Source organism: Oncorhynchus keta, unplaced genomic scaffold (assembly GCF_023373465.1).
Source record: "Oncorhynchus keta strain PuntledgeMale-10-30-2019 unplaced genomic scaffold, Oket_V2 Un_scaffold_2042_pilon_pilon, whole genome shotgun sequence".
Lineage (NCBI taxonomy): Eukaryota > Metazoa > Chordata > Actinopteri > Salmoniformes > Salmonidae > Oncorhynchus > Oncorhynchus keta.
Genome location: NW_026290857.1, coordinates 220565 through 241273, shown reverse-complemented (window position 1 = coordinate 241273; position 20709 = coordinate 220565). Strand labels below are relative to the sequence as shown.

The window sequence follows — 20709 nt, the reverse complement described above, 5'->3', positions numbered from 1 at the left end:
CTGCCCACTGTTAGTGAGAAAAGGACTGGTCCCTCCCTGTGTTTACATGGCTGCCCACTGTTAGTGTGAAAAGGACTGGTCCCTGTGTTTACATGGCTGCCCACTGTTAGTGTGAAAAGGACTGGTCCCTGTGTTTACATGGCTGCCCACTGTTAGTGAGAAAAGGACTGGTCCCTGTGTTTACATGGCTGCCCACTGTTAGTGAGAAAAGGACTGGTCCCTGTGTTTACATGGCTGCCCACTGTTAGTGAGAAAAGGACTGGTCCCTGTGTTTACATGGCTGCCCACTGTTAGTGAGAAAAGGACTGGTCCCTGTGTTTACATGGCTGCCCACTGTTAGTGTGAAAAGGACTGGTCCCTGTGTTTACATGGCTGCCCACTGTTAGTGAGAAAAGGACTGGTCCCTCCCTGTGTTTACCCTGTGTTTACATGGCTGCCCACTGTTAGTGAGAAAAGGACTGGTCCCTGTGTTTACATGGCTGCCCACTGTTAGTGTGAAAAGGACTGGTCCCTGTGTTTACATGGCTGCCCACTGTTAGTGTGAAAAGGACTGGTCCCTGTGTTTACATGGCTGCCCACTGTTAGTGAGAAAAGGACTGGTCCCTGTGTTTACATGGCTGCCCACTGTTAGTGAGAAAAGGACTGGTCCCTGTGTTTACATGGCTGCCCACTGTTAGTGAGAAAAGGACTGGTCCCTGTGTTTACATGGCTGCCCACTGTTAGTGAGAAAAGGACTGGTCCCTGTGTTTACATGGCTGCCCACTGTTAGTGTGAAAAGGACTGGTCCCTGTGTTTACATGGCTGCCCTGTGTTTATGCCCACTGTTAGTGAGAAAAGGACTGGTCCCTGTGTTTACATGGCTGCCCACTGTTAGTGAGAAAAGGACTGGTCCCTGTGTTTACATGGCTGCCCACTGTTAGTGTGAAAAGGACTGGTCCCTGTGTTTACATGGCTGCCCACTGTTAGTGAGAAAAGGACTGGTCCCTGTGTTTACATGGCTGCCCACTGTTAGTGAGAAAAGGACTGGTCCCTGTGTTTACATGGCTGCCCACTGTTAGTGAGAAAAGGACTGGTCCCTGTGTTTACATGGCTGCCCACTGTTAGTGAGAAAAGGACTGGTCCCTGTGTTTACATGGCTGCCCACTGTTAGTGTGAAACTGGACTGGTCCCTGTGTTTACATGGCTGCCCACTGTTAGTGAGAAAAGGACTGGTCCCTGTGTTTACATGGCTGCCCACTGTTAGTGAAAAGAAAAGGACTGGTCCCTGTGTTTACATGGCTGCCCACTGTTAGTGAGAAAAGGACTGGTCCCTGTGTTTACATGGCTGCCCACTGTTAGTGTGAAAAGGACTGGTCCCTGTGTTTACATGGCTGCCCACTGTTAGTGAGAAAAGGACTGGTCCCTGTGTTTACATGGCTGCCCACTGTTAGTGAGAAAAGGACTGGTCCCTGTGTTTACATGGCTGCCCACTGTTAGTGAGAAAAGGACTGGTCCCTGTGTTTACATGGCTGCCCACTGTTAGTGAGAAAAGGACTGGTCCCTGTGTTTACATGGCTGCCCACTGTTAGTGAGAAAAGGACTGGTCCCTGTGTTTACATGGCTGCCCACTGTTAGTGAGAAAAGGACTGGTCCCTGTGTTTACATGGCTGCCCACTGTTAGTGAGAAAAGGACTGGTCCCTGTGTTTACATGGCTGCCCACTGTTAGTGAGAAAACTGGGACTGGTCCCTGTGTTTACATGGCTGCCCACTGTTAGTGAGAAAAGGACTGGTCCCTGTGTTTACATGGCTGCCCACTGTTAGTGAGAAAAGGACTGGTCCCTGTGTTTACATGGCTGCCCACTGTTAGTGTGAAAAGGACTGGTCCCTGTGTTTTTACATGGCTGCCCACTGTTAGTGAGAAAAAAAGGACTGGTCCCTGTGTTTACATGGCTGCCCACTGTTAGTGAGAAAAGGACTGGTCCCTGTGTTTACATGGCTGCCCACTGTTAGTGTGAAAAGGACTGGTCCCTGTGTTTACATGGCTGCCCACTGTTAGTGAGAAAAGGACTGGTCCCTGTGTTTACATGGCTGCCCACTGTTAGTGTGAAAAGGACTGGTCCCTGTGTTTACATGGCTGCCCACTGTTAGTGTGACAAGGACTGGTCCCTGTGTTTACATGGCTGCCCACTGTTAGTGAGAAAAGGACTGGTCCCTGTGTTTACATGGCTGCCCACTGTTAGTGTGAAAAGGACTGGTCCCTGTGTTTACATGGCTGCCCACTGTTAGTGTGACAAGGACTGGTCCCTGTGTTTACATGGCTGCCCACTGTTAGTGAGAAAAGGACTGGTCCCTGTGTTTACATGGCTGCCCACTGTTAGTGTGACAAGGACTGGTCCCTGTGTTTACATGGCTGCCCACTGTTAGTGAGAAAAGGACTGGTCCCTGTGTTTACATGGCTGCCCACTGTTAGTGTGAAAAGGACTGGTCCCTGTGTTTACATGGCTGCCCACTGTTAGTGTGAAAAGGACTGGTCCCTGTGTTTACATGGCTGCCCACTGTTAGTGAGAAAAGGACTGGTCCCTGTGTTTACATGGCTGCCCACTGTTAGTGAGAAAAGGACTGGTCCCTGTGTTTACATGGCTGCCCACTGTTAGTGAGAAAAGGACTGGTCCCTGTGTTTACATGGCTGCCCACTGTTAGTGAGAAAAGGACTGGTCCCTGTGTTTACATGGCTGCCCACTGTTAGTGAGAAAAGGACTGGTCCCTGTGTTTACATGGCTGCCCACTGTTAGTGAGAAAAGGACTGGTCCCTGTGTTTACATGGCTGCCCACTGTTAGTGAGAAAAGGACTGGTCCCTGTGTTTACATGGCTGCCCACTGTTAGTGTGAAAAGGACTGGTCCCTGTGTTTACATGGCTGCCCACTGTTAGTGTGACAAGGACTGGTCCCTGTGTTTACATGGCTGCCCACTGTTAGTGAGAAAAGGACTGGTCCCTGTGTTTACATGGCTGCCCACTGTTAGTGAGAAAAGGACTGGTCCCTGTGTTTACATGGCTGCCCACTGTTAGTGAGAAAAGGAACAAGCATGTTGGAGTGGAGTCTCTTACAGGCCACCCAAGAGCTATTGTTGCTAAGCTACATGTCCAACCCCCCAGTTTTAGCTGGACTGTCTGTTCTATTTAAGGACAATTCTAGAATGGACTCTTGTATTCATGGAAAGGTAACACAGTTGTTCTGTCACAATGTTCCGTCTCTTCTCACAGCCACTGTATCTCTGTGACTGTGAGGAAAGAGACTGTAATGTTGAGTTCAAAACATCACACTGAAATGAATGTCAATGTTGTTAGTAGGTCTGTGCTGGTTTATGCCCAGTTATGAAAAGGGTTCATTCAGACCATTAGGGACAGGTAAGAAACAGGATACAAAGGAACAATGTACACTATATATACAAAAGTATGTGGACAGCCCATCAAATTAGTGGATTCAGCTATTTCAGCCACACCCATTGCTGACAGGTGTATAAAATCGCGCTCGCAGCCATGCAATCTCCATAGACAAACATTGGCAGTAGAATGGCCTTACTGAAGAGCTCAGTGACTTTCAAGGTGGCACTGTCATAGGATGCCAGCTTTCCAACAAGTTAGTTTGTCAAATTTCTGCCCTGCTAGAGCTGGCCCGGTCAACTGTAAGAGCTGTTATTGTGAAGTGGAAACATCTAGTAGCAACAACGGCTAAGCCGCAAAGTCGTAGGCCACACAAGCTCACAGAACGGGACAACCGAGTGCTTAAGCAGGTACGGCATAGAAATCATCTGTCCTCGGTTGTAAAACTCACTACTGAGTTTCAAACTGCCCCTGGAAGCAACATCAGCACAATAACTGTTTGTCAGGAGCTTCAAGAAATGGTTTTCCATGGCCGAGCAGCCGCACACAAGCCTGATATCACCATATGCAATGCCAAGCATCGGCTGGAGTGGTGTAAAGCTCGCCGCCATTGGACTCTGGAGCAGTGAAAATGCGTCCTCTTGAGTGATGAATCACGCTTCACGATCTGGCAGTCCGACAGACGAATCTGGGTTTGGCGGATGCCAAAGAGAACCCTACCTGCCCCAATGCATAGTGCCAACTGTAACGTTTGGTGGAGGAGGAATAATGGCCTGGGGCTGTTTTTCTTGGTTCTGGCAAGGCTCCTTAGATCCAGTGAAGGGTACTCTCAACCCCATTGAACACCTTTGGGATGAACTGGAACAGACTCCTACACATACTTTAAAGGCTGCATCCCAAATGGGCCCTGGCAAAAAGTGCACTATAAAGGGAACAAGGTTCTATTTAGGATGCAGGCTTTAAAGTATGTGTAGGAGTCTGTTAAGAAAGCAGAAGTTTCACTGACACAGTATGTCTTACCTGGTTTCAGTTCCCGTTATTCTGTGGAGGCTATAAATGATGTCGCATAATAACTGTAAAGTCAATTACTTCAACAGAAACAAACAAGTCATGGAAAGGAATCTCCCTAATTACGGCGACATGAAGTTGGATGCAATGCCGAGGTCATAGGGCTAGAGTTCTAGGCTGCATATGTTACACACATATTTCATTTTTATAAAAAAATATATATGTTTTAGGTATGCAAAATACTCAAACTTGGTTGTGCAGTCAGCCTGGTAAAAAGGCATCCTTTTAGAGGGAGTTCTATTATGACCGTGTACGGGGCATGCGCGTTTCTCCAAGGCCAGTTTCCATAGCAGTGGTCGCACCGCGAGATAAGTTCTCCAACTTATGATGATTGACTGACACCCACCGTGCGAGTTCATTTGATATGGATCTTACTATGGACTTACGTATGTTACATTTTATTTAGCCTAGTAGGCTTCCTAATTGTTGCCTTCCCAATTGATTCAGTGCGCTTTTGCGTTTTGGCAAGAGACTGTAGCTGAGACAAAAGTCCGACTGATTGGGTAAAACAAACAATTATGGGCAATCAAGACGGTGAATTCTGCTTCTTAATTTGAGCAAATATTTATTTTTGTCATCACAGTGTGCTTTTCGTTTTTGAACGCCATCCGACAAAAGTAAGTAATTTTCTAATAATTTTGAATACACTTTACAGATGTAAAAAGGTCAACTTCAACAGCTTATTTGATGTATTTTGATATGTGTATAATCAGTGTATGTATTTTATGTTTGCAGCTGTGCACGTTGGTGTTTTGGAAAATGTTTAGTTCTGATTGTGGTGTTTGCGTTGTTGAGTGTGTGACTGACAGATGAACACAACGCATTATGGAACATTCGCAGTTAAACGTCCGGTTGGTGCATTTTGTTATGGCTTCTATATAATAAAGCCATTTGACTCACTATACATTTTCCTGTCTCGATTTATGTTTCAACTATTGTGGGAACTAGGGCTACATTATTTGCCTAGCAAAACAGTGTAGTCGGAGAAACCATCCGATTGGCAGGAGCGCAAATAAGAAGCCTGGGTCCTATTCATTAGTCCACACCGGAGCAAAACGTTTTGCAACTGCAAACGAAAACGAGGGTTTAGTCCAGACTGGTCTTTCCCAGTTTCAGTACATTTTCTTCCGCATGGCGCTTAATGAATACGCCAAAGGGATTTATTACTGAATTTGCTAGGCAACCGAATTTCAACCCCTGTCAATGAACTCAGGAGGCAGACAGGATCATACGCCCATGTCAAAGCGCTGGCTCAATGCCCAGGTGATGATGACAAAACGATTAGCTCTACAGCATCATCATTTTTCATCCACTAACATTCTGACAATTGCATTTTGAGAATAAAGAGAATGGTCATTATGATTTTGACAGCTTAGTGGAGAAGGTAAGACGAGGAAGGGACCATTTTAAGTCAGATATAACGATAGAAACATAGTGGCATAGGAGGAGTTTGTCCGCGTAAATGTCATAGAAAAAGTTGAGCATTGATTGGGAAAGGTTAAAATGTTGTGCCTGCCTGACTACTCAAAGCAATATCCTCCTTGTGAAACGAACTTCTGTTTTTAAAAACCCGATAGTCCAAAGAAAAGGAAGTAGATTTGTTTTCATCTTAACCAAAAACCGTCCAGAAGGGTTGGATATTATGACCACAGTTGTGTCCGTCCCAAACGGCACTCTGTTCTTTCTATAGGGCACTACATCCGACTAGAGCGCTATGGGTCCTGGTCAGAAGTGGTGTAATATATAGGGAATCGGGTGCCATTTGGGACGTTGGCCCAGAGTGTTTAGATATTATGCTGAACCGCTATGGACACTGTGAGAAAAGCTGTTGATACAGGATGGTTGTGGGGGATGGTAACGATGCCGTCATGCTCCAACTCAACTCATTTCCCTGGCAAATGTAACCGCAGCCTACCAAGTGTGGCATCGTGCATTCTAAAAGAGACACAAAACATCCCTTTCACTTTTGGTGTGATGATGCAAGTTGTCCTTGGCCGTTTGACACAAAAAATGAAGAACTTTGGATCCTAGTCATCAGTCTCAACCAGGGTCATAGTCTAGTCTATAACCAGGGTCCTAGTCATCATAGTCTATAACCAGGGTCCTAGTCATCATAGTCTATAACCAGGGTCCTAGTCATCATAGTCTATAACCAGGGTCCTAGTCATCATAGTCTATAACCAGGGTCCTAGTCATTATAGTCTATAACCAGGGTCCTAGTCATCATAGTCTATAACCAGGGTCCTAGTCATCATAGTCTATAACCAGGGTCCTAGTCATTATAGTCTATAACCAGGGTCCTAGTCATCATAGTCTATAACCAGGGTCCTAGTCATTATAGTCTATAACCAGGGTCCTAGTCATCATAGTCTATAACCAGGGTCCTAGTCATTATAGTCTATAACCAGGGTCCTAGTCATCATAGTCTATAACCAGGGTTGTAGACTATAACCAGGGTTGTAGCCTAAAACCAGGGTTGTAGCCTATAACCAGGGTTGTAGTCTATAACCAGGGTCCTAGTCATTGTAGTCTATAACCAGGGTCCTAGTCGTCGTAGTCTATAACCAGGGTCCTAGTCAGCATAGTCTATAACGAGAGAGGTTTTCCTGGTCAGGTATTGTGTTCAGGAGAAATGCCTGGGCTGCCAAATGGCACACTAGTCTCTATATAGTGCACTACAGACAGAGCACCATGGGTCCTGGTTTAAAGTAGTGCACTGAATGGGGTGGCAGGGTAGCCTAGTGGTTAGAGCGTTGGACTAGTAACCGGAAGGTTGCAAGTTCAAACATAGGACCTTGATCCTATGTGTCACTGTCTTCTGTGTTCCAGATGAGCTGTTTTGGGCGGGGGCTGAGGCGGACGGCCCCTGCACGCGGCAGCAGCAGGAATGAGCTGGTGACCCCCTCGACGGCATCTCTCTCCAGGGTTAACGGCTGGGCCTGTCCCCCTCACTCCTTCCAGCTGGTGGGATGGACAATATACAGCTACATGGCTGTAGTTGGCTTTGGGATCTATATCCCACTACTACCTTCACCCTGGAGCCACATGGCCTACTCTGTAACCTTTACTCAAGGAGTCAAGGACTCTGGGTCGAAAGCAGAGGTTGAAGAGGTTTCAAGGGGGCCTGGGGTCAAACACTTTCAAATACTTGAGCTGCACTCGATTTACTTTGCCTGGTACAAGTAGAACCATTTTAATTAGTTTTCCAGGTACAAGTAGAACCATTTTAATTCGTTTTCCAGGTACAAGTAGAACCATTTTAATTAGTTTTCCAGGTACAAGTAGAACCATTTTAATTAGTTTTCCAGGTACAAGTAGAACCATTTTAATTAGTTTTCCAGGTACAAGTAGAACCATTTTAATTAGTTTTCCAGGTACAAGTGTAACGGATGTGAAACGGCTAGCTTAGTTAGCGGTGTGCGCTAGATAGCGTTTCAATCGGTTACGTCACTTGCTCTGAGACCTTGAAGTAGTAGTTCCCCTTGCTCTGCAAGGGCCGCGGCTTTTGTGGAGCGATGGGTAACGATGCTTCGAGGGTGACTGTTGTCGATGTGTGCAGAGGGTCCCTGGTTCGCGCCCGGGTATGGGCGAGGGGACGGTTTAAAATTATACTGTTACACAAGTAGAACCATTTTAATTAGTTTTCCAGGTACAAGTAGAACCATTTTAATTAGTTTTCCAGGTACAAGTAGAACCATTTTAATTCGTTTTCCAGGTACAAGTAGAACCATTTTAATTAGTTTTCCAGGTAAAAGTAGAACCATTTTAATTTGTTTTCCAGGTACAAGTAGAACCATTTTAATTTGTTTTCCAGGTACAAGTAGAACCATCTTAATTAGTTTTCCAGGTACAAGTAGAACCATTTGATTTAGTTTTCCAGGTACAAGTAGAACCATTTGATTTAGTTTCCAGGTACAAGTAGAACCATTCGATTTAGTTTTCCAGGTAAAAGTAGAACCATTTTAATTAGTTTTCCAGGTACAAGTAGAACCATTTGATTTAGTTTTCCAGGTACAAGTAGAACCATTTGATTTAGTTTTCCAGGTACAAGTAGAACCATTTGATTTAGTTTTTCAGGTACAAGTAGAACCATTTGAATTAGTTTTCCAGGTACAAGTAGAACCATTTTAATTTGTTTTCCAGGTAAAAGTAGAACCATTTTAATTAGTTTTCCAGGTACAAGTAGAACCATTTGATTTAGTTTTTCAGGTACAAGTAGAACCATTTGAATTAGTTTTCCAGGTACAAGTAGAACCATTTGAATTAGTTTTCCAGGTACAAGTAGAACCATTTGAATTAGTTTTCCAGGTACAAGTAGAACCAATAGAATAGTACCGAAAGTCATTCTCAACTCAAATAAGTGTAAATATTTGACCGAGGGGTTCAGGTCAGATGTTTTCTACGAGATGTCTTGCTTGGTTTCAGTTCCTGAAATATTTCTGCTTTAAGTGAAGAGCAAGACCTATAAATTGCACAGAAGGCTTTGGTGTTGCCTTGCGTCCCAAAATGGCACCCTATTCCCTACATAGTACACAACTTTTGACCTAAAGTAGTGCACTATGTAGGGAATAGGGTGCCATTTGGGATGTAAAGCCACTGTCATCACAGCTCTTTTGTCTTGATTTGACTGCAGTATGATGTCAGCTGCACCTCTTTGTTTAAAGACGAGCAGGTTGATGGCAGAAACAGAAAGGGTAGATTTATTCAGACTTGGCACTACTACTCCTCCTCACATAGAGAAGCTTTTGTGTACCTCGAAGGCTCTCCTAAAGGCCCCGTTTCTTATGTGTGGCTCTTCCACACACAATGGAATCTTCTGTGAGAAGATCATGAATGAGTTGAATGTTATATTATTCACTAGTATACCGTATAGTCACTTGAAGTCACTGTAAGGTCTGTGAAAATGACATCTGGACTGAGAGTGGACACTATGTCATCCGTCAATACAGAATCAGATATTCAAGCTGGTTTGGATTCTACTATGGTTCATGCTGTGGCTATTTGATCAATTGTATCAATATTTCCCTTGTTAGTCCCTTGACCTTTCCACTATGCAGCTGACTGGCATAGCCTTCATTGTGCACCTGGTCACCCATCTAGCTGCCGTGTCTATAGACCCAGCAGATGCAGGCGTCCGTGCCAAGAAGAGCTACTCCAACCCACTGCCTGTCTTTGACAAGAAGAAACAACCACATGTTATCCACAACCTACACTGCTACCTGTGTAAAATCAATGTGTATGTATCTCACACAAGTCTCGTTAAAAGGGCAATCTGGAATTGGTCAAATGTTTTCATTCACTTTTAAAAGTGGCGGCCGGACATTTTGTTCTGGTTTGAATTCAGGATTACCCCTTTATAAGTATATATTTATGACCTGCTGCATTATACTATAAAATTGAGATACAATTGTGTTTTTTTTCTCATTGAAGAAATCAACAAGGTTGATGTGGTTTCTGTGTCTTTCTCCAGGGACCCTAAAGTGAAACACTGTGGTGTGTGCAACAAGTGTATTGAAGACTTTGACCACCACTGTAAATGGCTGAACAACTGTGTGGGGGGACAGAACTACTGGTAAGAGGAAGCATGGGAGGACGGCCCATTTCAGTCAACGTTGACTACTAAGACTGTGAGGAAATATTGTTTTGAGTATTGTTCTTTTGAAATGTAGTTTATTTCAGCCACTTTGCTTTAGCTTCTGCTTTGCTTGCTCTTTGGGGTCTGGGCCGGGTAACTGGAAAGCACCTTGTGGCTCATATAAAAAGGACAAGGTTAAATCCAATACATTTGATTGAGATCAAAGCCACATTTCTCTATGTTTCTCCTCCTCAGGTACTTCTTTGTGACGGTGTTGTCTGCTACACTGGGCGTCCTTGTGCTTCTCATGGTCGTCCTGTTCATCTTCATCCAGCATTATATGGACCCTGCCAGTCTCCGCACCGCACCACAGTTTACCAGTGAGTTTATCTCCGCACCGCACCACAGTTTACCAGTGAGTTTATCTCTGCATCGCACCACAGTTTACCAGTGAGTTTATCTCCGCATCGCACCACAGTTTACCAGTGAGTTTATCTCCGCACCGCACCACAGTTTACCAGTGAGTTTATCTCCGCACCGCACCACAGTTTACCAGTGAGTTTATCTCCGCACCGCACCACAGTTTACCAGTGAGTTTATCTCCGCACCGCACCACAGTTTACCAGTGAGTTTATCTCCGCATCGCACCACAGTTTACCAGTGAGTTTATCTCCGCACCGCACCACAGTTTACCAGTGAGTTTATCTCCGCACCGCACCACAGTTTACCAGTGAGTTTATCTCCGCACCACAGTTTACCAGTGAGTTTATCTCCGCACCGCATCACAATTTACCAGTGAGTTTATCTCCGCACCGCACCACAGTTTACCAGTGAGTTTATCTCCGCACCGCACCACAGTTTACCAGTGAGTTTATCTCCGCATCGCACCACAGTTTACCAGTGAGTTTATCTCTGCATCGCACCACAGTTTACCAGTGAGTTTATCTCCGCACCACAGTTTACCAGTGAGTTTATCTCCGCACCGCACCACAGTTTACCAGTGAGTTTATCTCCGCACCGCACCACAGTTTACCAGTGAGTTTATCTCCGCACCGCACAACAGTTTACCAGTGAGTTTATCTCCGCACCGCACCACAGTTTACCAGTGAGTTCTCCTCCACACCACAGTTTACCAGTGAGTTCTCCTCCACACCACAGTTTACCAGTGAGTTCTCCTTCACACCACAGTTTACCAGTGAGTTCTCCTCCACACCACAGTTTACCAGTGAGTTCTCCTCCACACCACAGTTTACCAGTGAGTTCTCCTCCACACCACAGTTTACCAGTGAGTTCATCTCCACACCACAGTTTACCAGTGAGTTCTCATCCACACCACAGTTTACCAGTGAGTTCATCTCCACACCACAGTTTACCAGTGAGTTCTCCTCCACACCACAGTTTACCAGTGAGTTTATCTCCGCACCACAGTTTACCAGTGAGTTTATCTCTGCATCGCACCACAGTTTACCAGTGAGTTTATCTCCGCATCGCACCACAGTTTACCAGTGAGTTTATCTCCGCACCGCACCACAGTTTACCAGTGAGTTTATCTCCGCACCGCACCACAGTTTACCAGTGAGTTTATCTCCGCACCGCACCACAGTTTACCAGTGAGTTTATCTCCGCACCGCACCACAATTTACCAGTGAGTTTATCTCCGCACCGCACCACAGTTTACCAGTGAGTTTATCTCCGCACCGCACCACAGTTTACCAGTGAGTTTATCTCCGCACCGCACCACAGTTTACCAGTGAGTTTATCTCCGCACCGCACCACAGTATACCAGTGAGTTTATCTCCGCACCGCACCACAGTTTACCAGTGAGTTTATCTCCGCACCGCACCACAGTTTACCAGTGAGTTTATCTCCGCACCGCACCACAGTTTACCAGTGAGTTTATCTCCGCACCGCACCACAATTTACCAGTGAGTTTATCTCCGCACCGCACCACAGTTTACCAGTGAGTTTATCTCCGCACCGCACCACAGTTTACCAGTGAGTTTATCTCCGCACCACAGTTTACCAGTGAGTTTATCTCCGCACCGCACCACAGTTTACCAGTGAGTTTATCTCCGCACCGCACCACAGTTTACCAGTGAGTTTATCTCCGCACCGCACCACAGTTTACCAGTGAGTTTATCTCCGCACCGCACCACAGTTTACCAGTGAGTTTATCTCCGACCGCACAACAGTTTACCAGTTAGTTTATCTCCGCACCGCACCACAGTTTACCAGTGAGTTTATCTCCGCACCGCACCACAGTTTACCAGTGAGTTTATCTCCGCACCGCACCACAGTTTACCAGTAAGTTTATCTCCGCACCGCACCACAGTTTACCAGTGAGTTTATCTCCGCACCGCACCACAATTTACCAGTGAGTTTATCTCCGCACCGCACCACAGTTTACCAGTGAGTTTATCTCCGCACCGCACCACAGTTTACCAGTGAGTTTATCTCCGCACCGCACCACAGTTTACCAGTGAGTTCTCCTCCACACCACAGTTTACCAGTGAGTTCTCCTCCACACCACAATTTACCAGTGAGTTTATCTCCGCACCGCACCACAGTTTACCAGTGAGTTTATCTCCGCACCGCACAACAGTTTACCAGTGAGTTTATCTCCGCACCGCACCACAGTTTACCAGTGAGTTCTCCTCCACACCACAGTTTACCAGTGAGTTCTCCTCCACACCACAGTTTACCAGTGAGTTCTCCTTCACACCACAGTTTACCAGTGAGTTCTCCTCCACACCACAGTTTACCAGTGAGTTCTCCTCCACACCACAGTTTACCAGTGAGTTCTCCTCCACACCACAGTTTACCAGTGAGTTCATCTCCACACCACAGTTTACCAGTGAGTTCTCCTCCACACCACAGTTTACCAGTGAGTTTATCTCCGCACCGCACCACAGTTTACCAGTGAGTTTATCTCTGCATCGCACCACAGTTTACCAGTGAGTTTATCTCCGCATCGCACCACAGTTTACCAGTGAGTTTATCTCCGCACCGCACCACAGTTTACCAGTGAGTTTATCTCCGCACCGCACCACAGTTTACCAGTGAGTTTATCTCCGCACCGCACCACAGTTTACCAGTGAGTTTATCTCCGCACCGCACCACAGTTTACCAGTGAGTTTATCTCCGCATCGCACCACAGTTTACCAGTGAGTTTATCTCCGCACCGCACCACAGTTTACCAGTGAGTTTATCTCCGCACCGCACCACAGTTTACCAGTGAGTTTATCTCCGCACCGCACCACAGTTTACCAGTGAGTTTATCTCCGCACCGCACCACAGTTTACCAGTGAGTTTATCTCCGCACCGCACCACAGTTTACCAGTGAGTTTATCTCCGCACCGCACCACAGTTTACCAGTGAGTTTATCTCCGCACCGCACCACAGTTTACCAGTGAGTTTATCTCCGCACCGCACCACAGTTTACCAGTGAGTTTATCTCCGCATCGCACCACAGTTTACCAGTGAGTTTATCTCCGCACCGCACCACAGTTTACCAGTGAGTTTATCTCCGCACCGCACCACAGTTTACCAGTGAGTTTATCTCCGCACCGCACCACAGTTTACCAGTGAGTTTATCTCCGCAACCACAGTTTACCAGTGAGTTTATCTCCGCACCGCACCACAGTTTACCAGTGAGTTTATCTCCGCACCGCACCACAGTTTACCAGTGAGTTTATCTCCGCACCGCACCACAATTTACCAGTGAGTTTATCTCCGCACCGCACCACAGTTTACCAGTGAGTTTATCTCCGCACCGCACCACAGTTCACCAGTGAGTTTATCTCCGCATCGCACCACAGTTTACCAGTGAGTTTATCTCCGCACCACAGTTTACCAGTGAGTTTATCTCCGCACCGCACCACAGTTTACCAGTGAGTTTATCTCCGCACCGCACCACAGTTTACCAGTGAGTTTATCTCCGCACCGCACCACAGTTTACCAGTGAGTTTATCTCCGCACCGCACAACAGTTTACCAGTGAGTTTATCTCCGCACCGCACCACAGTTTACCAGTGAGTTTATCTCCGCACTGCACAACAGTTTACCAGTGAGTTTATCTCCGCATCGCACCACAGTTTACCAGTGAGTTTATCTCCGCACCACAGTTTACCAGTGAGTTTATCTCCGCACCGCACCACAGTTTACCAGTGAGTTTATCTCCGCACCGCACCACAGTTTACCAGTGAGTTTATCTCCGCACCGCACCACAGTTTACCAGTGAGTTTATCTCCGCACCGCACAACAGTTTACCAGTGAGTTTATCTCCGCACCGCACCACAGTTTACCAGTGAGTTTATCTTCGCACTGCACAACAGTTTACCAGTGAGTTTATCTCCGCATCGCACCACAGTTTACCAGTGAGTTTATCTCCGCACCACAGTTTACCAGTGAGTTTATCTCCGCACCGCACCACAGTTTACCAGTGAGTTTATCTCCGCACCGCACCACAGTTTACCAGTGAGTTTATCTCCGCACCGCACCACAGTTTACCAGTGAGTTTATCTCCGCACAACAGTTTACCAGTGAGTTTATCTCCGCACCGCACCACAGTTTACCAGTGAGTTCTCCTCCACACCACAGTTTACCAGTGAGTTCTCCTCCACACCACAGTTTACCAGTGAGTTCTCCTCCACACCACAGTTTACCAGTGAGTTCTCCTCCACACCACAGTTTACCAGTGAGTTCATCTCCACACCACAGTTTACCAGTGAGTTCTCATCCACACCACAGTTTACCAGTGAGTTCATCTCCACACCACAGTTGTGTGATGAGTAACGGGACGTGGCCGGTCTTCCTGTCTGTAGGTGTGATGAGTAACGGGACGTTGCTGGTCTTCCTGTCTGTAGGTGTGATGAGTAACAGGACGTGGCTGGTCTTCCTGCCCCTGGTACCCATGGAAACAGGGTCAGAGAGTCTCCTGGTTGTCGCCTTCCTCACGGTCATGTTGGCTACTGGCTCTCTACTGCTGCTGGTTCACCTACTGGGCTTCCACATCTATCTCTGTGAGTTACAAACTGGTCCAAGGGCTGTATGTATCAAGTGTCTCAGAGTAAAAGTGCTGATCTAGGATCAGGTTCCCCCTGTCCATATAAGCTTTTTCATTATGATCCTTGATCAGCAGTTCTGTTCTGAGACTTTGTGAATACGGGCCCAGACCTGGTTAGAATATTGTACATATGTGAAAATACTTTTGAATACCTTCCATATACTAGATGTTATCTTGATTTAGTACAATGGAACCGATGGAATAGTGTATCTGTGTGTGAGTTGGCATGACAACACTTAATGTTTCTCTCTGAGGATGTTTCTCTTGCAGAGTTCTAACAATACACAAGGTCCTCACAACCAGACGCTACAAACTGCATGTCTTCCTTCCTTCATTCCTGTCTTCTCTTCCTCTGGTCTCTGCAGTGTTAAACAACATGAGCACGTATGACTACATTATAACAAGACGTCGTAAACAGGCCAGCCAGCAGGACATAGAGATGGGCTTTCCCCAGTCATCTGACAGCAACGCAGGACCGGTCAGATCCTTTGTTTCACTACTCCTATCTGGCCCTGGTGATTAACCAACCAGGATTTCTGGAAAAACTTGGCATTTTGGGAAAGTTACTGGAATTTTGCAACTCTAATTCCAATAGTTGCATGCAAACTGTTTTTTTTTTTCAATCCCACAACCATGAGTTTGGTACAAGTGAGACTACACAATCATGTGTTCTCAGGTTTGATTGGTTGATTTGATTGTTTTCTAGAATCATCCGCAAATGGAGCCCTCCATCGATTGTGATGCGTTGTTGTCAGACAGTGTCAGGTAGGTAAATCCCACTAGGAAATCATGACACCGATGCATTTGGTTATCATGTACAGTGTTGAAAGACACAGGTACTGGAAGTTCTGCTATGCAGCTGTGGAATCGTAATCTTCCAAAGTGTCAAAGTTATCTCAACGATAGACTTGTAGAATCACACATTATTGTAGATATCTCAAAGATAGACTTGTAGAATCACACATTATTGTAGATATCTCAAAGATAGACTTGTAGAATCACACATTATTGTAGATATCTCAAAGATAGACTTGTAGAATCACACATTATTGTAGATATCTCAACGATAGACTTGTAGAATCACACATTATTGTAGATATCTCAAAGATAGACTTGTAGAATCACACATTATTGTAGATATCTCAAAGATAGACCTGTAGAATCACACATTATTGTAGATATCTCAAAGATAGACTTGTAGAATCACACATTATTGTAGATATCTCAACGATAGACTTGTAGAATCACACATTATTGTAGATATCTCAAAGATAGACTTGTAGAATCACACATTATTGTAGATATCTCAACGATAGACTTGTAGAATCACACATTATTGTAGATATCTCAACGATAGACTTGTAGAATCACACATTATTGTAGATATCTCAACGATAGACTTGTAGAATCACACATTATTGTAGATATCTCAACGATAGACTTGTAGAATCACACATTATTGTAGATATCTCAACGATAGACTTGTAGAATCACACATTATTGTAGATATCTCAACGATAGACTTGTAGAATCACACATTATTGTAGATATCTCAAAGATAGACCTGTAGAATCACACATTATTGTAGATATCTCAACGATAGACTTGTAGAATCACACATTATTGTAGATATCTCAAAGATAGACCTGTAGAATCACACATTATTGTAGATATCTCAACGATAGACTTGTAGAATCACACATTATTGTAGATATCTCAACGATAGACTTGTAGAATCACACATTATTGTAGATATCTCAACGATAGACTTGTAGAATCACACATTATTGTAGATATCTCAACGATAGACTTGTAGAATCACACATTATTGTAGATATCTCAACAATAGACCTGTAGAATCACACATTATTGTAGATATCTCAACGATAGACTTGTAAAATCACACATTATTGTAGATATCTCAACGATAGACTTGTAGAATCACACATTATTGTAGATATCTCAACGATAGACTTGTAGAATCACACATTATTGTAGATATCTCAACGATAGACTTGTAGAATCACACATTATTGTAGATATCTCAACGATAGACTTGTAGAATCACACATTATTGTAGATATCTCAACGATAGACTTGTAGAATCACACATTATTGTAGATATCTCAACGATAGACTTGTAGAATCACACATTATTGTAGATATCTCAACGATAGACTTGTAGAATCACACATTCTGCATGGTACCGCCTTGTTTTTTCCTGTGGTAGCTGCAAGAATCAGGAAACGGGAACTATTGCAAGTCGACCTTCTGGATCTTTCTGTTCTGAGGTCAGTTACCCTAACCAAATTAAAGGTGATCACTAAACTACTTTTGTCATCGTATTCTAAAGTAATATTTGGGGTATTGTCTGTATGAAGGTGTTTTGTTTCTGAACTATCAGTTAGGACCATTTTGCACGAAAATATTAGAATAAAATAAGTCTATGTTCTTGTTCTAGTTGGACAACTTTACTAAATCATCAGAAAAGGAAAATGGCTTTTACTATGGCACAGAGCTACCCACCCAGATTATACCAGGTGAGTTTACCCACCCAGATTATACCAGGTGAGTTTACCCACCCAGATTATACCAGGTGAGTTTACCCACCCAGATTATACCAGGTGAGTTTACCCACCCAGATTATACCAGGTGAGTTTACCCACCCAGATTATACCAGGTGAGTTTACCCACCCAGATTACACCAGGTGAGTAAACCCACCCAGATTATACCAGGTGAGTAAACCCACCCAGATTATACCAGGTGAGTTTACCCACCCAGATTATACCAGGTGAGTAAACCCACCCAGATTATACCAGGTGAGTTTATCCACCCAGATTATACCAGGTGAGTAAACCCACCCAGATTATACCAGGTGAGTATACCCGCCCAGATTATACCAGGTGAGTATACCCGCCCAGATTATACCCGGTGAGTATACCCGCCCAGATTATGCCAGGTGAGTTTACCCGCCCAGATTTTGCCAGGGGAGTTTACCCACCCAGATTATACCGGGTGAGTTTACCCACCCAGATTATACCAGGTGAGTTTACCCGCCCATATTTTGCCAGGGGAGTTTACCCGCCCAGATTATACCAGGAGAGTATACCCGCCCAGATTATACCCGGTGAGTATACCCGCCCAGATTATACCCGGTGAGTTTACCCGCCCAGATTATGCCAGGTGAGTTTACCCGCCCAGATTTTGCCAGGGGAGTTTACCCGCCCAGAATATACCGGGGGAGTTTACCCACACAGATTATACCAGGTGAGTTTGAACAGACATTTTCAATTCAGCATGAACTTTTTAAACGCTTACGCTGAATTTAGGTCTCCGGGTCTTTCCTATTTAGCAAGAGCTGTGTCCCAAATGACACTCTGTTCCCTATTTAGTTCACTACCTTTGACCAGCCCCCAGTGAATATGGGTCCTGGTCAAAAGTAGTGCACTGCATAGGGAATATGGTGCAATTTGGGACACAGCCCTAGGTGATTATCAGTGTAACTAATTCCAATCTGCTGGTTTTCCTCACTGACATGTTTTAAATGTTCTGTCTGGAAGGTGAAGTGGTGATGGATGACCCCTTGGGCTTGAGGTTGGGTGGAGGTGGAGAGGGCCCCAGAGCAGGCCAGTGTGAGGGGGTCCCCTGCACTGACAGAGCTCATCAGTAGCTGGTCTCTGATGCTCTGCAGGTGGCCACACACAGTACCTGAGGAACTAAAGGCATTGACACGCCATAGTGAACGTCGGCCGTGTGCAGTACAGTAGATCACCTACTGGATGTTGACTAACTGTGGTCGATACAACATGTCAAACCTTTGGGAAATGAACAAACAATGACTGTTGATGTTGTCTGGTCAGAAGCCATGGAATCGTCCACCGGCAGCAGTATTGACCCAGCACAGCACTGGGGAACAAATAGAATGTTCATGCTGGATTGAAGCCACTGTGATGCGTCCAACGGACCTCCTGCTGTTGCCTATGACGATCACCACTTGAAACTGGAAATGGACATTTATAATTGACTATTTTAATAGGATATTTACACTGAGTGATGGGAAGGACATTTATTTTGCAGCAGTTTTATGTGTTTTATCTGTGGATTTAAATAATTGTTTTACCTATGTTTTATTTGTTAATTTAGCCATATCAGATCATAATGTTCTTGCTGAATTTAAAAATAAAATGTGTAAACATACTGTACAAACTCTTGAATGAAATGTTCCATTCCCAAGTTAACCACACAGTGGCGCTACTGAGACTCCTTGAACTACAATTGAACAACAATAAATCTCATTAATTTATACCCTATGTATATCCAGGCAATGAAGTGACAGAGCATTTGTCATTCCTAAGAAACATTTCCTGGAGCTGTAAATTAGTGTCTTGGATAATCCATGAGTGCTGTACAGTGGTGGCTGGTAGCACTTTAAATGGGGAGGACACGGATCATAGTAATGGCTGAAACGGAATGAATGCATTTTTACATTTACATTTACATTTAAGTCATTTAGCAGACGCTCTTATCCAGAGCGACTTACAAATTGGTGCATACACCTTATGACATCCAGTGGAACAGCCACTTACAATAGTGCATCTAAATCTTTTTAGGGGGGTGAGAAGGATTACTTACCCTATCCTAGGTATTCCTTGAAGAGGTGGGGTTTCAGGTGTCTCCGGAAGGTGGTGATTGACTCCGCTGTCCTGGCGTCGTGAGGGAGTTTGTTCCACCATTGGGGGCCAGAGCAGCGAACAGTTTTGACTGGGCTGAGCGGGAACTGTACTTCCTCAGTGGTAGGGAGGCGAGCAGGCCAGAGGTGGATGAACGCAGTGCCCTTGTTTGGGTGTAGGGCCTGATCAGAGCCTGGAGGTACTGAGGTGCCGTTCCCCTCACAGCTCCGTAGGCAAGCACCATGGTCTTGTAGCGGATGCGAGCTTCAACTGGAAGCCAGTGGAGAGAGCGGAGGAGCGGGGTGACGTGAGAGAACATTTTGTTTAATACCATTCTGTTCATTCCATTCCAGACATTATTATGAGGCGTCCTCCTCTCACCAGCCTCCTCTGGTGCTGTTTCACCACCAGCCTGCCTGGCCCCAGTGGACACTGCGTTATATCATCTCCAGTTCTACATGTTAAATCATTACCACTAGTTGTATAACCCTTTAAAGAGGTCTATGCCGTGAGTGGACAAGATCAGAGAATGAACCATACCTAGAAATCAAATGAACCACAGAGGTTAGATGGGGGCAGAGTGATACAATTACAGAGATGTTGAGACTTTGATTTTCAAGTCCCATGTGCATTCCAAGCAGAACTGTTGACGTTGAAGGAAGTTGAGGGTTCTGTCCTACTCGCTATCTTTTAGGGAATATCTTATTTCCCTAGAGAGCGGATGCGTCCCAAATGACTCCCTATAAGCCCTGGTTAACAGAAGTGCACTACAGGAATAGGGTGCCATTTGGGATGCAAATTGCCTCCACTGTATCTTTGAGGAGAATCTTCTTTCCCCAGAGAGAGAATCCCACAGGCCATGTGTTGACCAGCCCACACAAGACATCCTGGACCCGGACGAGAGCCAGGGTGTATTTCCTGGAGAAAACATGTTTTTATTTTATCATCTTTTTATATACATGTCATGA

The 20709-nt window shown here is 45.1% G+C and overlaps 1 protein-coding gene and 1 long non-coding RNA gene across 77 annotated transcripts; one reads left to right on the top strand and one right to left on the bottom strand.

Moving 5' to 3' along the window:
• Window positions 1–2354: 2354 nt before the first annotated feature.
• On the top strand, window positions 2355–19268 carry zdhhc11 (zinc finger DHHC-type containing 11). Of its 50 annotated transcripts, none has more exons than XR_008130246.1 (13): window positions 2355–4817; window positions 5015–5048; window positions 7261–7488; window positions 9489–9667; window positions 9902–10003; window positions 10262–10386; window positions 14829–15026; window positions 15436–15548; window positions 15777–15835; window positions 17301–17361; window positions 17532–17722; window positions 17779–17946; window positions 18171–18336. XR_008130246.1 is itself a non-coding variant. In XM_052514965.1 (12 exons), the coding sequence occupies exons 2-11, from the start codon at window positions 7261–7263 to the stop codon at window positions 17812–17814; spliced, it is 1152 nt and encodes a 383-aa protein (XP_052370925.1). In that variant the 5' UTR covers window positions 2359–5048; the 3' UTR covers window positions 17815–17862; window positions 18632–19268. The 50 variants fall into 50 exon arrangements, 2 of the variants coding, with proteins under 2 accessions (XP_052370924.1, XP_052370925.1); XR_008130248.1 differs by lacking the exon at window positions 18171–18336 and adding exons at window positions 17975–18114; window positions 18632–19268 and having other exon boundaries at window positions 2358–5048; window positions 17532–17666; window positions 17807–17862; XR_008130240.1 differs by lacking the exon at window positions 18171–18336 and adding exons at window positions 17975–18114; window positions 18632–19268 and having other exon boundaries at window positions 2358–5048; window positions 17532–17666; window positions 17807–17890.
• On the bottom strand, window positions 16075–17215 carry LOC127928068 (uncharacterized). 27 transcript variants are annotated; one of them, XR_008130275.1, is made up of 5 exons: window positions 16963–17212; window positions 16758–16921; window positions 16676–16716; window positions 16348–16634; window positions 16075–16224 (listed from the first exon to the last, which is right to left on the bottom strand). It is a non-coding gene; the product is annotated as an uncharacterized LOC127928068 (long non-coding RNA). The 27 variants fall into 27 exon arrangements; XR_008130280.1 differs by having other exon boundaries at window positions 16799–16921; window positions 17004–17212; XR_008130285.1 differs by having other exon boundaries at window positions 16840–16921; window positions 17004–17212.
• Window positions 19269–20709: the final 1441 nt, after the last annotated feature.

Excerpts from the sequence above, each read along its gene's own strand:
- zdhhc11 (XM_052514964.1), top strand. The coding sequence starts at position 7,261 with ATGAGCTGTTTTGGGCGGGGGCTGAGGCGGACGGCCCCTGCACGCGGC. Across the intron at positions 9,668-9,901 it reads TACCTGTGTAAAATCAATGT|GGACCCTAAAGTGAAACACT; the intron begins GTATGTATCTCA and ends GTCTTTCTCCAG. Across the intron at positions 10,004-10,261 it reads GTGGGGGGACAGAACTACTG|GTACTTCTTTGTGACGGTGT; the intron begins GTAAGAGGAAGC and ends TCTCCTCCTCAG.